The sequence below is a fragment of the Perca fluviatilis genome, chromosome 22 (assembly GCF_010015445.1).
Source record: "Perca fluviatilis chromosome 22, GENO_Pfluv_1.0, whole genome shotgun sequence".
Lineage (NCBI taxonomy): Eukaryota > Metazoa > Chordata > Actinopteri > Perciformes > Percidae > Perca > Perca fluviatilis.
Window position 1 is genome coordinate 18,455,475 of NC_053133.1, and position 12,402 is coordinate 18,467,876.

A 12,402-nucleotide genomic window follows, 5' to 3' on the forward strand; every position below is an offset into this window, starting at 1 on the left:
TGTGCTGTTGACACCAAGGTTTATGTTCCACAACATGTCACTGTATATAATGCCTCATCACACCTTTATACGCAGGCTTTTCTCCACATCTAACCTCCAGAAAATATTTAACTTTTAGGATGGATTTAACAAACAATCTTGTTGTGAATTGACTTGATAACATCGTACAGTTTAAGCAACACCATCTGTTGTTTTGTTACATTGTGTGAACATGCTGTGAAAAGATGGGTCCCTGTTATGTTTCTGGGAAGCTTCTTTTTACGCTCCAGGCTTTGTGAAATGATACATATCCTGGTGGGAGCATCTATTTGAAGGTTTAGGGAATATGACTGTGACCATTCAAAGATTTAAAACAATGTGCAGGTATGTGGTGGTGTTCAAACTTTGTTTATTGGCAATAAGACACCTAATAGGAGCCAAGAAAACTTTCTAACTTTAACACACCACCACATCATACTGTGCAGCATCAGGCAGAATGGACACAGCCAAAACACAGTAACAGAAATGATTCAGAAAGATATTGTTATAAAGCATCTTTGACTTCCGTCTCTGTGCCGCTGTAACATGGGAATTTCCCCCCAAAGATCAATACTTTTATTTTTAATTTAATTATTATCTTATCTTATCTTACATTCTACATATTAGAGATGTACCGATACCAGTATCGGTATCGGCATCTGATACCGGCTAAAACGCTGGTATCGGTATCAGGAAGTACTGGATTTTATGCACCGATCCAATACCACGTAATAAAGCCCTAAAGAAAATCTCCGTTAAAGTAGTTTATTTGTTCTTTTTCCGTTATTACTGACTGTCAAACTGCATAATAAAAGAAAGTTCTGTGGCATTCATTGTTTGTGTTTGTTCATGTTTTACAAAGAGTTTAACCTGAGCCAGACTGACAACAAAGATAGAAATCATATCACATCCATACAGGGATAGTAGTATACAGTTGTTAAAACATAATAAAATATATGACACACTGGTACCGGATTGGTACTCGGTATCGGAATCGGGAAGCAAAAAATGGTATCGGTCCATCTCTACTACATATTAGGTTGAAAAATGTTTTGCCATTTGTTTTACCACTTTACCTAGCTGATGAGCTTTAGCTAAAGCTGAAACTTGTGTTATCTGTTATTAGACTGACTGACGTCAAAATTCAGTATATTATTGCACATAGCTAAATGAGGCAGTAGCTAAATGTAGCCATGAAGAGGAATACAATCCTAAATCCCAGAGGGAGAGATATTTCTGAGAGAATGAAATTGACCCATCTGGCAACAACAACAATGAGCGAAGGCGTTTAGTCGGGAGCTGTATCCCTAGCTTTTTTAACTTTACTTTAATCTCTGTGAAATCATATTATCCATTACAGTTTTGCCTAAGTTTTAGCTTTTTCAAAGATGATTCACTGTCTGGCGGAACATGATGTTTGCAGCAATGTGGGGGTTTGTGTAATAAAGTAGACGCTGATTATGGTTTTAATAGTAATTTGTTTCTTACTCACTACAGGCCACTTCATGTTTATATTGAAGAACAGTAGCAGTCTTTATCCAAGGGCTGTTCTCCGCGGACCCTGGTTCAAACAATCGGCCTCCGGGTGTACCATGACCTTCTGGTGAGAGTCACACTGTAGCTTCCTTCTCCACTCTATAAAAGTTGTTCAACTTGACTTGTAACAACAATCTGTAGATCCACCTGGAATTTCAGACTTGTGTTTTCTTATCCTTTTCCCTTTCCTCCAACCATCATTTCACCTGTCTCAGCTCTGCTCTCTCAGCATCTCTTATTTCACAGTCAAACATAATGAGAAGATGCACATCTGAATCTGTGATTTTTGACAGCTTTATGGCCCCTAAAAGTTTATGTCAAATGACAGATTTTATTTTTCCACTGGATGATTGGAGGGGTATTCCATGCAAAGAGGTGCTGACATTTTATAAATTTCATTTTTTTTTCTGCAGAGTAATCAAAAGCACTGATGTTTTATATCCAGTAAGCATATGCATTATCACAAGAGGAATGTGTGAGGAAGTCATTTCAAAAGTATAATACCACAGAATGCACACATTGCTGTGCTGGAATATTATAGTCAGTAACATTTTTGCTTCCATATCTCCCTCATCCCCTTCAGGCATTATAACTCTGGTATCTCCGTGGGGGCTGCAGACATGTACCTTAGAATCAATGGAGTTCAAAATAACACTGTTATATGGAGGACTTTGTACGACCAAGGAACCCGTTGGAACCAGGTCACCGTACAGCTGGGACGCATCACCCAGCCCTTCCAGATCGCTCTGGCTAAGATCAGCCTCGGAGTGTTTGATGGGGTCTCCGCCTTGGATGATATCACCTTCAAGAACTGTTCACTGCCCCCTGCAGTGGTGGTGTGCCACGCACACACACATTTCCACTGCGTGCATACCAAGGCATGTGTGGAGCACTTGCAGCTCTGTGACCTTGTGGATGACTGTGGGGATGGATCCGATGAGGAAGGATGTTGTGAGTGTCTCTTTTGGTTACGTAAATATTCAGTGGTGGAAGAAACACTTAGGTCCTTTTACTTAAGAGGAACTCCACCAATTTTACACATCAAAGTCTGTTTACAGTTCTTGAGTACCACTGCATGAGTGAAAAAGTTACATAAAGCCTTTTGTGGCTCCAGAACAAAATAAATTGCCTCAAGTGATGTCACTTGCGTCGGTTGAGGCTGAAAACTACAAGTTTGAAGTGTTAAGAGAAGCTAGAAAGAAGTGAGCTTACCAGGCCTCTGTAGCCCACTCCTCATCTCTGCTTGAGACTAGCAGCTTGAGTCACTACACACATACAACACTCAAATCTTAGTCTGAACAATCAGTGTTCGAGTTGCATTGTGGGCAAGGTAGGCGTATGTAATGTACTGTATAGTATAAAATAGATGCTATGTCTTTTTTTCCCCATCCTAAGTCTGACAAGGGTGCAGTGCTGCATCAGTGCAGTATTAGTACTGCAATATAAAAATACACCATTACTGTACAAGTAAAATGTTCTGAATTGAAGTAAAAGTAAGTATTTTAGCTAAACGTACTTAAAGTATCAAAAGTAAAAGTACTCATACAGAAAATTGTCCCCTTTGATGGTATACTATTATATTAATTATTTAATTATTATTACTGATGCATTGACATGTAGGTAACATTTTATTGTTGTCGGTGGTGAATATGAAGCTAAATGTTAACAATTTTATAGGTTAGGTTAAACAGTGCATATTTCATAATCTCATATGCTTTGTTTGTAAAATCTAATCTGGTAAGTAATTAGTAGTTGTCAAATATTTGTAGTGGAGAAGAAATATTTGCCACTGAAATGTAGTGGAGTTCAACTAATAAGTGGCAGAAAATGGAAATGGTCAAGTAGAGTACAAATGTCTCAAAATGATGTTTTCCAGCACCAGTGTTCGTTCATTTCCTGTCATGTCTCACAGCTCCAGAGCTGCAGTGTAACTTTGAACACGGACTGTGCAGCTGGAAGCAAGAGCAGAGTGGAGGAGATGTGTTTGACTGGACCCGCATCCGAGGCCCCACTCCATCCTTGAACACGGGGCCCTGGAAGGACCACACACTGGGCACCAGCTATGGCCACTACCTCTACATCGAGTCCTCAGTCCCCCAGGAGTTCAAAGACACAGCCGTGTTGCTGAGCAGAGTCTTCCAACCCACCCACCAGCGCGGCAAGGACCCGTCCAGCTCCCGCCACCACTGTGTTTTCCGCTTCCATTACCACATGTTCGGCTCACATGTGTTCTCTCTGGCAGTTTACCTCAGGACCAGCGCTACAGGGCGTGGGCACATGCTGTGGGTACGATATGGAGACCAAGGAAACCTATGGCACAGGAAGACTGTCTACCTCTCCAGTGCTCGGCCGTTCCAGGTAACTGTGATCCAAAATTAGACTTCTGCTTTATAGAGTAGGCTCATTGAGTGTGTACAGGATATTTCTGTCATCAAATTTCATTTCTTACTTTGCAATGAGCAGAAAGACCGAATATGCTTCAGATATTGCTTTCACATCCCTTGCATTACTTAAGAAATGTAATCATTAACACTGACGACAAGTTGGGTAGTTTAATATAATACCACTTTTGGTTGCATCACATCCCGCTTTAAATCATTTGCTTTCAGTCCCCTTCTGTAATCAAAGGCAGACATGAGCTACAGGTAAACACAGTTCCCTGGCAGGCGACAATGAAATGCTAGTGAAGCAAAGAGTTTGTGTTTAAAAGTGCACCGCAGCGTTACATGATGATCTATCTAATAGCTCCACTGCTCGACATCGATCCCTCAAAATGGATGTTCTGCTGTCATTACTCATGAGTGAGTATAACTTGACAGGCAGTTAAACACTTTTTCTTCCATTATGGCATTGAAAACAGGAGCTCTGTCAAGTTAATTGACTGCAGAAAGGGTAAAATGGAAATAAAGAAGAGACACTGATGAATTGAATTCAGATTATGTTTGCTACTGCAGTGGGCACGTTGTCACAAAATGATAAAGTATGATTTGACATCAAGATATTTACTCCTGAATTTGCGTTGTAAGATTTAATGACCGGTGTAACCACATCTAATGTACAAAGAAATGCATGTGAAAAGCAGTAATGAGCTTAGCAGCATTACGTTAATGAAATTGTTTCCAAGACAAGCTGTTTGCCAAGGCAGCAAGTGGAAAAGTCAAGATTATTGGAAAAATATTTCAAAACATGTTTGCAAAACTGCTGCTTGAATCATGCTAATGTAAACACTAACAGTAAATACTCACATGGTGCCTCTTCCAGGTAGTGCTTCAAATAAACATTTAACAGGCATTCTTTGTTTATTAGATTAGCTGTATTCTGCAGTGCACACGTGCTGACTTGATTACTACAGTAACAACATCTGTCTTGCTACGGGCACGAGTATTTACAGTAAAAGAAGCACACATGGGCTTTTGCCGCTCTAGCTCCTGGCCACTCACACTGCACACTGACTGAGCTTTGGCAGCTAAAATGTGAAATACACCTCAGGCCCACAAAAAAATATGCACTACTTTAGACTGTCTTTGACTTTGAATAAACAAACGACAATTCCCGAATTCAAGGACGTTTCAGAATCCCACTACAGAGTTTTTTGTGGCAGACAGAGCGTGATGCCACTTATAGGCAGGCTACCAGACACTATTTTTGAGTCACATCGTTGTCCGTGTTTGGGGGCATATTTGGTGGGAAGGTAACCTGCACGCCACATGCAGAACGCTTTCCAACAGCGGGGGGGAGGGTGGTTACTGCCTTTGACTCTTTTCCTAGCTAGCTACACGATTGCTGGATATACCAAACTTACTTTTCTTCGCTAAGACGAAACTCAACAAAAAGCCATTTGCCAACACTAAATATCAAACAAAAGCCAGACACTATTAAGTTGCTGTGAGCTGTAGCCTACATTCACCACTTCTAACCAGAGGCAGAACATAAAGTAATCTCAGAGATTATTCCTTCACAGTGCTGTGCAATGTGAGAAAATCTCAGAGCTGAACCGGGCAGACACAGCACTTTTCATCAGACTCACCCCGGGTTAATTAAGTATACTGCTAACTAATAACATTACCGTCGCCAAAATACCCCCACGAATCAAATCCTCTACTTCACGTTAACAGTCAAGCCACTAAACCTGCATGGAAATGAACACCTCTGCTGAAATGTTAAATTCCTTAACGATCATACGACACAAGGCAACACCCTCTATCTATCTATCTATCTATCTATCTATCTATCTATCTATCTATCTATCTATCTATCTATCTATCTATCTATCTATCTATCTATCTATCCATCCATCCATCCATCCATCCATCCATCCATCCATCCATCCATCCATCCATCCATCCATTCATCCATCCATCCATCCATGTAGCACACTGCCATGAGTCCATGAGACTAATGTCTGATTACTCCACATTTTCATTGTGCTATTTTGTGATTAAATTCTGAATCTGCAACGTTCTCTGTCAGGTAAATCAGTAAGTTAGTAGTAGGGTATACAAGGGAGTTGCATATGAAGTTTGGGGTCCTTCTGTAAGTAATTTTGGGGTACAATTTGGTTTTGATGAATTCTACAAGCAGCAATACCACAGGCCAAGCAATGGCCCGTTCCAAACAGGCACATTTTCAACGGGCCCTGCACTAGTCAGCAGAATTCCAAATTCTGTTCCACTTCTTGGCACAAAGTCAACAGACTGGTGGCTGCTGACAACTCATCTGAGGAAATTATATTTTAGCTAAATGATTTTGTTGCATTGGAAAGCTGCTGATAAAACGTAAAGTTCAGTGTAGCGACGCTTACTGGCAAGCAGACAAGAAAATACACTCAAACATTTAAACAGTATTAGAAACAAAGCAACCCTGTTTCAGCATTTCAGTTTCTGGAGTAAAGCTATGGAACAGTCTACAGGTGGAACAAAAGCAATGTCCAAACATAAAGTGGTTTAAAATAGTTTTAGTTACAGTTTTATTATTATTATGATTATTATTATTATTGTTGTTTTTATTAATTTATTGTTTTTTGTTTTGAGTTTATGAAATGTTTTCGTTCCTCTGTTTTGTAAATAATTGATGTAAATTTGAAATTGATTTTGGGTATGAGGGAGGGAGTTCACATTCACAATTGGAAAGCAGGTAGATTTCACTATTACTGAGTTGCATACACACGAGGTGGGATTAAATACATTTATATTTCTTCCCACTCCTTTTCGGATATGTCAACAGATCGTCAAGTGTTCATCGTCAAGTTGTTATCATTATTAATGTATTGTGTTGTTATTTGTTGTTATTGATTTGTTTTGTTTTTATTTCTTGTCTGCTGTTCTGCTCTTTACATATTTGAAATAAAATCAATCAAAACCCCACATGAAAATATTTTAAGTTTTTGGGACGGTTTTGGTTTTGTATGTAAATGGTAAAAGATTAGCTGCGTAAATGTAGACCATTTTTTACATGTGCAATTAAACATTAATTAATGATGACTGCATACCATTCAGGTGTTCCAGCAATATGCTATTATGCATGCTCGCTAACTGGCGAGGCTTACTGGAAATATCTTCTTGTGTTTATTTTCACTTTCTCTTTTGTCAGATTTTGATAGAAGGTACAGTTGGTGATGATTTTAATGGAGACATTGCCATTGATGATCTTTCCTTCCTGGACTGCGAACCATATGAAGGTAAATGATTGTGCCATAACAGAAAATATGAACATTTTAGGACATTGTGTTCCCTTATTTTTAATTTCACCTGTTGCTTTGTGTGTTTTTTACCATGCTTTGTTCCAGGAGAGCTCCCCACAGCGAATACCACAAACCCTGCAGTGACCACTCCAGCTCCCACAGTTCAGCCCCACAGCTGCCCTGATGGAGAGTTTGTGTGTGTGGCACATGGAGAGTGTGTTGCCAACAGCAAAGTGTGTGACTTCAGACGGGATTGTTCTGATGGCTCAGATGAATTAAACTGTGGTAAAACATTTATATTCTCAGAATGTCTACATAGAAACCTTTCATTATTGCATTGTAATGTTTTCAGAGTGCTGTCTGTCTTTCCTGCCCCTCCCTTCTGTACTTATTTACCGGTCTCTTTCTCCAGTGAAGGAATGGTGCGATTTTGAAGGTGGTGACACTTGTGGTTGGAAGGGCATCGACTCCTCTTTGGACCCAATCCACGCATTTCGCTGGTCCCCTGACCAAGGGGTGAGCATTCATGATGGAGAACAGTACCACCGTCCTATTAATGACCACACCCTGTGAGTACCAGCGAATTATATATACTGTATATATTGTTACGGCCACAGCAAAGAAACACAACTTAAATGTGACCGTCAAATATTGAATAACACCAAACCCAAGGATTAGTTAAAGTAATTTATTTTATTTTTAAATAGTTTGTGTGGTATATATATATATATATATATATATATATATATATATATATATATATATATATATATATATATATATATATATATATTAATTATTACAATAACTATTTCTGTTACAGTATTATGAATCATTAGTCAATTGACAAAACATTTATCTGCAACTACAGCAATTTTTCAAGTATTCTATATTCCACCTTCTAAAACTGTGAGGATTTTAAGCAAGTAAATGAAATATCTTTCGATTATAGACTGTTGGTCAGATAAAACAAGCAATTTTAAGATGTAATTCAGGTTCTTGGACATTATAATGGGCTTTTTTTCTTTTACTATTTTCTGACATTTTACAGACAAAAAGATCAATGATTAATAAAGAAAATAATAGGCAGATTATTGGTGATGAAAATTAATAAAAAGTGTACAAGAGGTAAATGACAAACTAAATACTGTAAACTCGAGAACTTCATCAACCCATCAATTTACAGGTACACAGTAGTGATACAATTTATTAGGCAATAATAGGCAATAAATACATAGTAATAAAGAAATAGGCATTTAGAGCAATTATTTCTCTCTTTTATGCGTTCTCACTTTTTACTTCACTAAAAGCTAAATGTACTGCGAGCTGAGTGAGTGTGGCACATATGGATGTGGATAGTGACCTTATTGTCCTCATCTAGGTTTTATTGAGTGGCCAGTGGTAGCAGAAAATGGCACTTTGACCAGTAGATTCTTCGTCCCTCAGCCAAAATTACAGTCACCATCTTCTTTCATGACCCCTCCGTCTGCCTGAAACGCTCCTTCCTCGCTCCTGCTGCACCCTTGACTGGCTCTGAATTGAAAGGGCATGGATTAAATGGAGAGCTGTGTCTTATTCAACCCAAGTGGAGCTGCACCATAGAAATTTCAAAAAGTGAATCAGAAAAGGTTGGAGCAGATATAGGCACAATCTTGTTTTGTCCCACCAACAGTCCAAAACCCAAAGATATTCTGTTTACTATCACATAAGATAAAGAAAAAAGCAGATCCTTGCAATTGAGAGACTGGAACTAGAGAATGTTACTTAAACTAATAATCAGTTCTCAGAATCGTTGTTGATAAATACTTTGTTGATTTACTAATCGATTATTCTACTAACTTAACCAGTTCTGGTTGTCATAACTGAAAGTAAACATGGTTGGAACGATAAAAATAAGACCTAAGCTGAAAACCTTTTCGTGTTTGTTGTTTGACCTTTACTGTGCAGAATGAGGTATTTGCAGAGTTTGACACCAGAAGGCTGTTTTGACATTCAAATGCTGAGGCGGAAAAGTTTCTCTGTGATCACCTTCAATATGCAATTTACACAGGTGTAATCTAAAAAGTACATGTACTGAGCATGAATCTTACATGAACAGTAAAGTTCCAGACATCTGATGTCCAGCAAATAAACTTAGAAATTAAAAATATGTTTAACAAAGTAATTTTATAACAATAATAAGTGATACATTTTTGTACACATCTGGAAGGGATCTTTGAATTTTCAGGAAGCCACTGGAAGTAAACTAGGAGAAGGAACCAAACAAGTTTTTAGTGAATTTCAAATTGCAGAAAAGAACAGGGTTTGTTTACCATTACAAAACCAACATTCTAGAGAAACAATCTGTACTTGGAAAAAGGTGGCACACACACTCAAAGCAATCAGTGTCCAGAGGCCTTCTCTTAGAGCCGTAGTGTTTTATAGAAGGTCACATAAATACAAGAAAATCAATACAATGACAGACTTTCACTCGGGTGCACAACAAACCAAACCCAATAATGATGCAAACTCTCAGTTGATACTAAAAGTCACTGCTGGACTCACAGGTTGGGGAAATAACTCCTGAAGTTGTTCTGTACTTTCTGTCTTTCTTCTGATAGAGGCGGTCCAGAGGGTTGGTATATGTGTGCAGACAGTTCCAACGGTGGCTACGGTCAAACCACTGTCCTCCAGACACCTGCCATCTCCTCCACTGGGCCACACTGCACACTGGTCTTCTGGTACTACATGTGTGGATTCACAGTTGGATCGCTACAAGTAAGAAGAGTGAAAATACCGTATTCAGCCGGAGAATAATACTCAGTGTAAAGGGTTTTTATCAGAAAAACTCATATTTATTATTCTCACTCTATTTGCAGGTGCTGTTGAAGTATGAAAACGTCACTCATGAGGTTTGGTCTCAGACTGGTAACCAAGGCAACAAATGGAGAAGAGGAGAAGTGTTTTTGGGGTTATCAAACAACGTCCAGGTCTGTAAATTACTAGAGATGCATTTAAATGTGTTATACAACTAAATGTAATGTGATGAAATGGTTCATATCAAATGTTTTTGTAATCAATAATACTGCACCAAATATCTCTTTTTTTGTTGCACTGGGTGATATTTGTCCTCCACAAAGATTGTCTCTTCACTTTCAATATGGACCTTCTTCTATTGTGTAAACTGCTGCTTTGTTGGCAGAATAATCACCCGACATATCTAAGTATAACACAAAGAAAATTTCTTCTATTCATTACTTACTTTTCATAACTCTTGAACTGAGCACCTTTGTGACTATTTGCAATGTTGGGCTATATGTGAGATAAAATAGAGTTTACAGTGAAGAGCCCTTTTGACATGGTGTATATTCCAGTGTAATGATCACTTTTACATTAATAGACATTCCGTTTAGAGGACAGCCTCTTAGGTGACTGTGTACATCAATGTAATTTGCCTAATTTCAGTCATGGCAGGCTAAATTAGACACCCAGACTTTATGATCAATTAATTGATTGAGTCTGATTTAGTCTAATTACTCTTAACTTGTTAGTTTGACAGTAATCAGAGTTGCAGTCCCTTCATGGTGTCTGCCTGCTGAGGTTATTCCAGGTCAGTGTGACTACACAGGCAGAGGTCCTTTGTTATTGCACGGGAGCAGGCATTTCTTTGACCAAATACCATGGCCTTTCCACATTTACAGTTATGCACATTAATCATTCTCAGACCGGACAGTCAGATCTGTGCTGATGGTTCAATATGCAGCTGAAGGGCATTTTTACACAGAGCAGCTATGATCCTCATTTTAAGAGTCAGAGTGCCCTTTTCCTCTTTTCTCTGAGACCTTTATCAGCTGACTGCAGAAAAACATCACTCATTAAAACAGCATCTGTTTCAATGCCTTGTCTGATATTAACCCTGGCATTTTAAAAAAGTATGACAGACAGGGCAAAGAGTCGATCCTTACAGTAGTTTGTTGTCCTTTTGTCAGGTGATGTTTAGGGCGAAGCGAGGGATCAGCTACATGGGCGATGTGGTGATAGATGATGTCAGCTTCCTGCACTGCTCCCCTCCTCTTCCTTCAGACGGGCCATGTACACCTGAGCAGTACGCCTGCGCTAATGGCCACTGTATCCCTCAGGACAACCTTTGTGACTTCATCAACCACTGCGGGGACAACTCTGATGAAGAACCCTACATCTGCAGTGAGGCCTCCCCTCATGTCTGACTGATGACACCCTGTGAACGATTCATTTTCAGACAATTGTATAATCTGGATTGATTTCGTCTTTTATTGCTGTCTTTCAGAGGGCTTTAGCGGGCGCTGCAGTTTTGAGTTTGACCTCTGTTCCTGGCGTCAGTGTCGACAGGATGACTTTGATTGGCTGATCAAAGCAGGCAGCACTCCCACAGTTGGCACTGGGCCATCGAGTGACCACACCCTGAGAGACCCCTCGGGGCACTACCTGTACCTGGAGGGCTCCTTCCCCCAGGCAGCCGGAGACGCCGCCCGCATATCGGGACCCTTACTGAGCCGCAGGAGCTCTCAGTGCAAGGTAAGGAAACAAGACCACAATAAAGACAAATTATAAAACAAGTTGGTATGATGCCATCATTTTAAATGTAACAGCTAGAAGAACACGATTAATGAATTGACAATTTATTTTTGCATTGATGCTCCCGTGAGAACAAAGGTTCTGCATAGAATATAAGGCTTCAAATAAACAAATACTATCCAAAGTAATAAAAGTGAAATGCAAAAAACTAACATTTAAAATAGATGAAATAAGTTTAAGAAAAACCAAAAAATGTCCTGCAGTTTCCATTTCAAAGGAACAAAAAAGTTTATTTCCATTAGTCTCTGTATGGCATGTTCTAATTGAAGATAATGCATATGTTTATATTATATAGGTATAAGGTATTTATTATCCAGTGTTCTAATAACTAAAGAGGCTGTAGAAACAGTATAAACCTCATGCTGTAGCTGCAACTCAGAATATAATTTCCAATCAGGAAATAATACGTAACACTGGCCAATTTACAATTTCTGTCCATTTCACTATGGCTTTATAAGAAAATGTACACGAAGAGCGGAATTCAACACTTTGGTATATTTACAGTAATCACATTTGCAGTTTTAGTTTGATTTTATGGGAATAAATGAGAAGATAGATAAGTCCAATGTCTGTCT

General features: G+C 39.0%; 1 protein-coding gene across 2 annotated transcripts in view; it reads left to right on the forward strand.

Annotated features, from left to right (window-relative positions):
• The window catches only part of malrd1 (MAM and LDL receptor class A domain containing 1), a 56,720-nt gene that overhangs the window by 11,231 nt on the left and 33,087 nt on the right, over positions 1-12,402 (forward strand). For both annotated transcript variants that reach the window (XM_039790914.1, XM_039790913.1), the window contains exons 8-17: positions 1,516-1,621; positions 2,138-2,505; positions 3,467-3,912; positions 7,144-7,231; positions 7,340-7,519; positions 7,647-7,803; positions 9,835-9,991; positions 10,093-10,203; positions 11,203-11,416; positions 11,520-11,767. In XM_039790914.1, the coding sequence (XP_039646848.1) occupies positions 1,516-1,621; positions 2,138-2,505; positions 3,467-3,912; positions 7,144-7,231; positions 7,340-7,519; positions 7,647-7,803; positions 9,835-9,991; positions 10,093-10,203; positions 11,203-11,416; positions 11,520-11,767 (2,075 nt within the window). The remainder of the gene's footprint in view (positions 1-1,515; positions 1,622-2,137; positions 2,506-3,466; positions 3,913-7,143; positions 7,232-7,339; positions 7,520-7,646; positions 7,804-9,834; positions 9,992-10,092; positions 10,204-11,202; positions 11,417-11,519; positions 11,768-12,402) is intronic.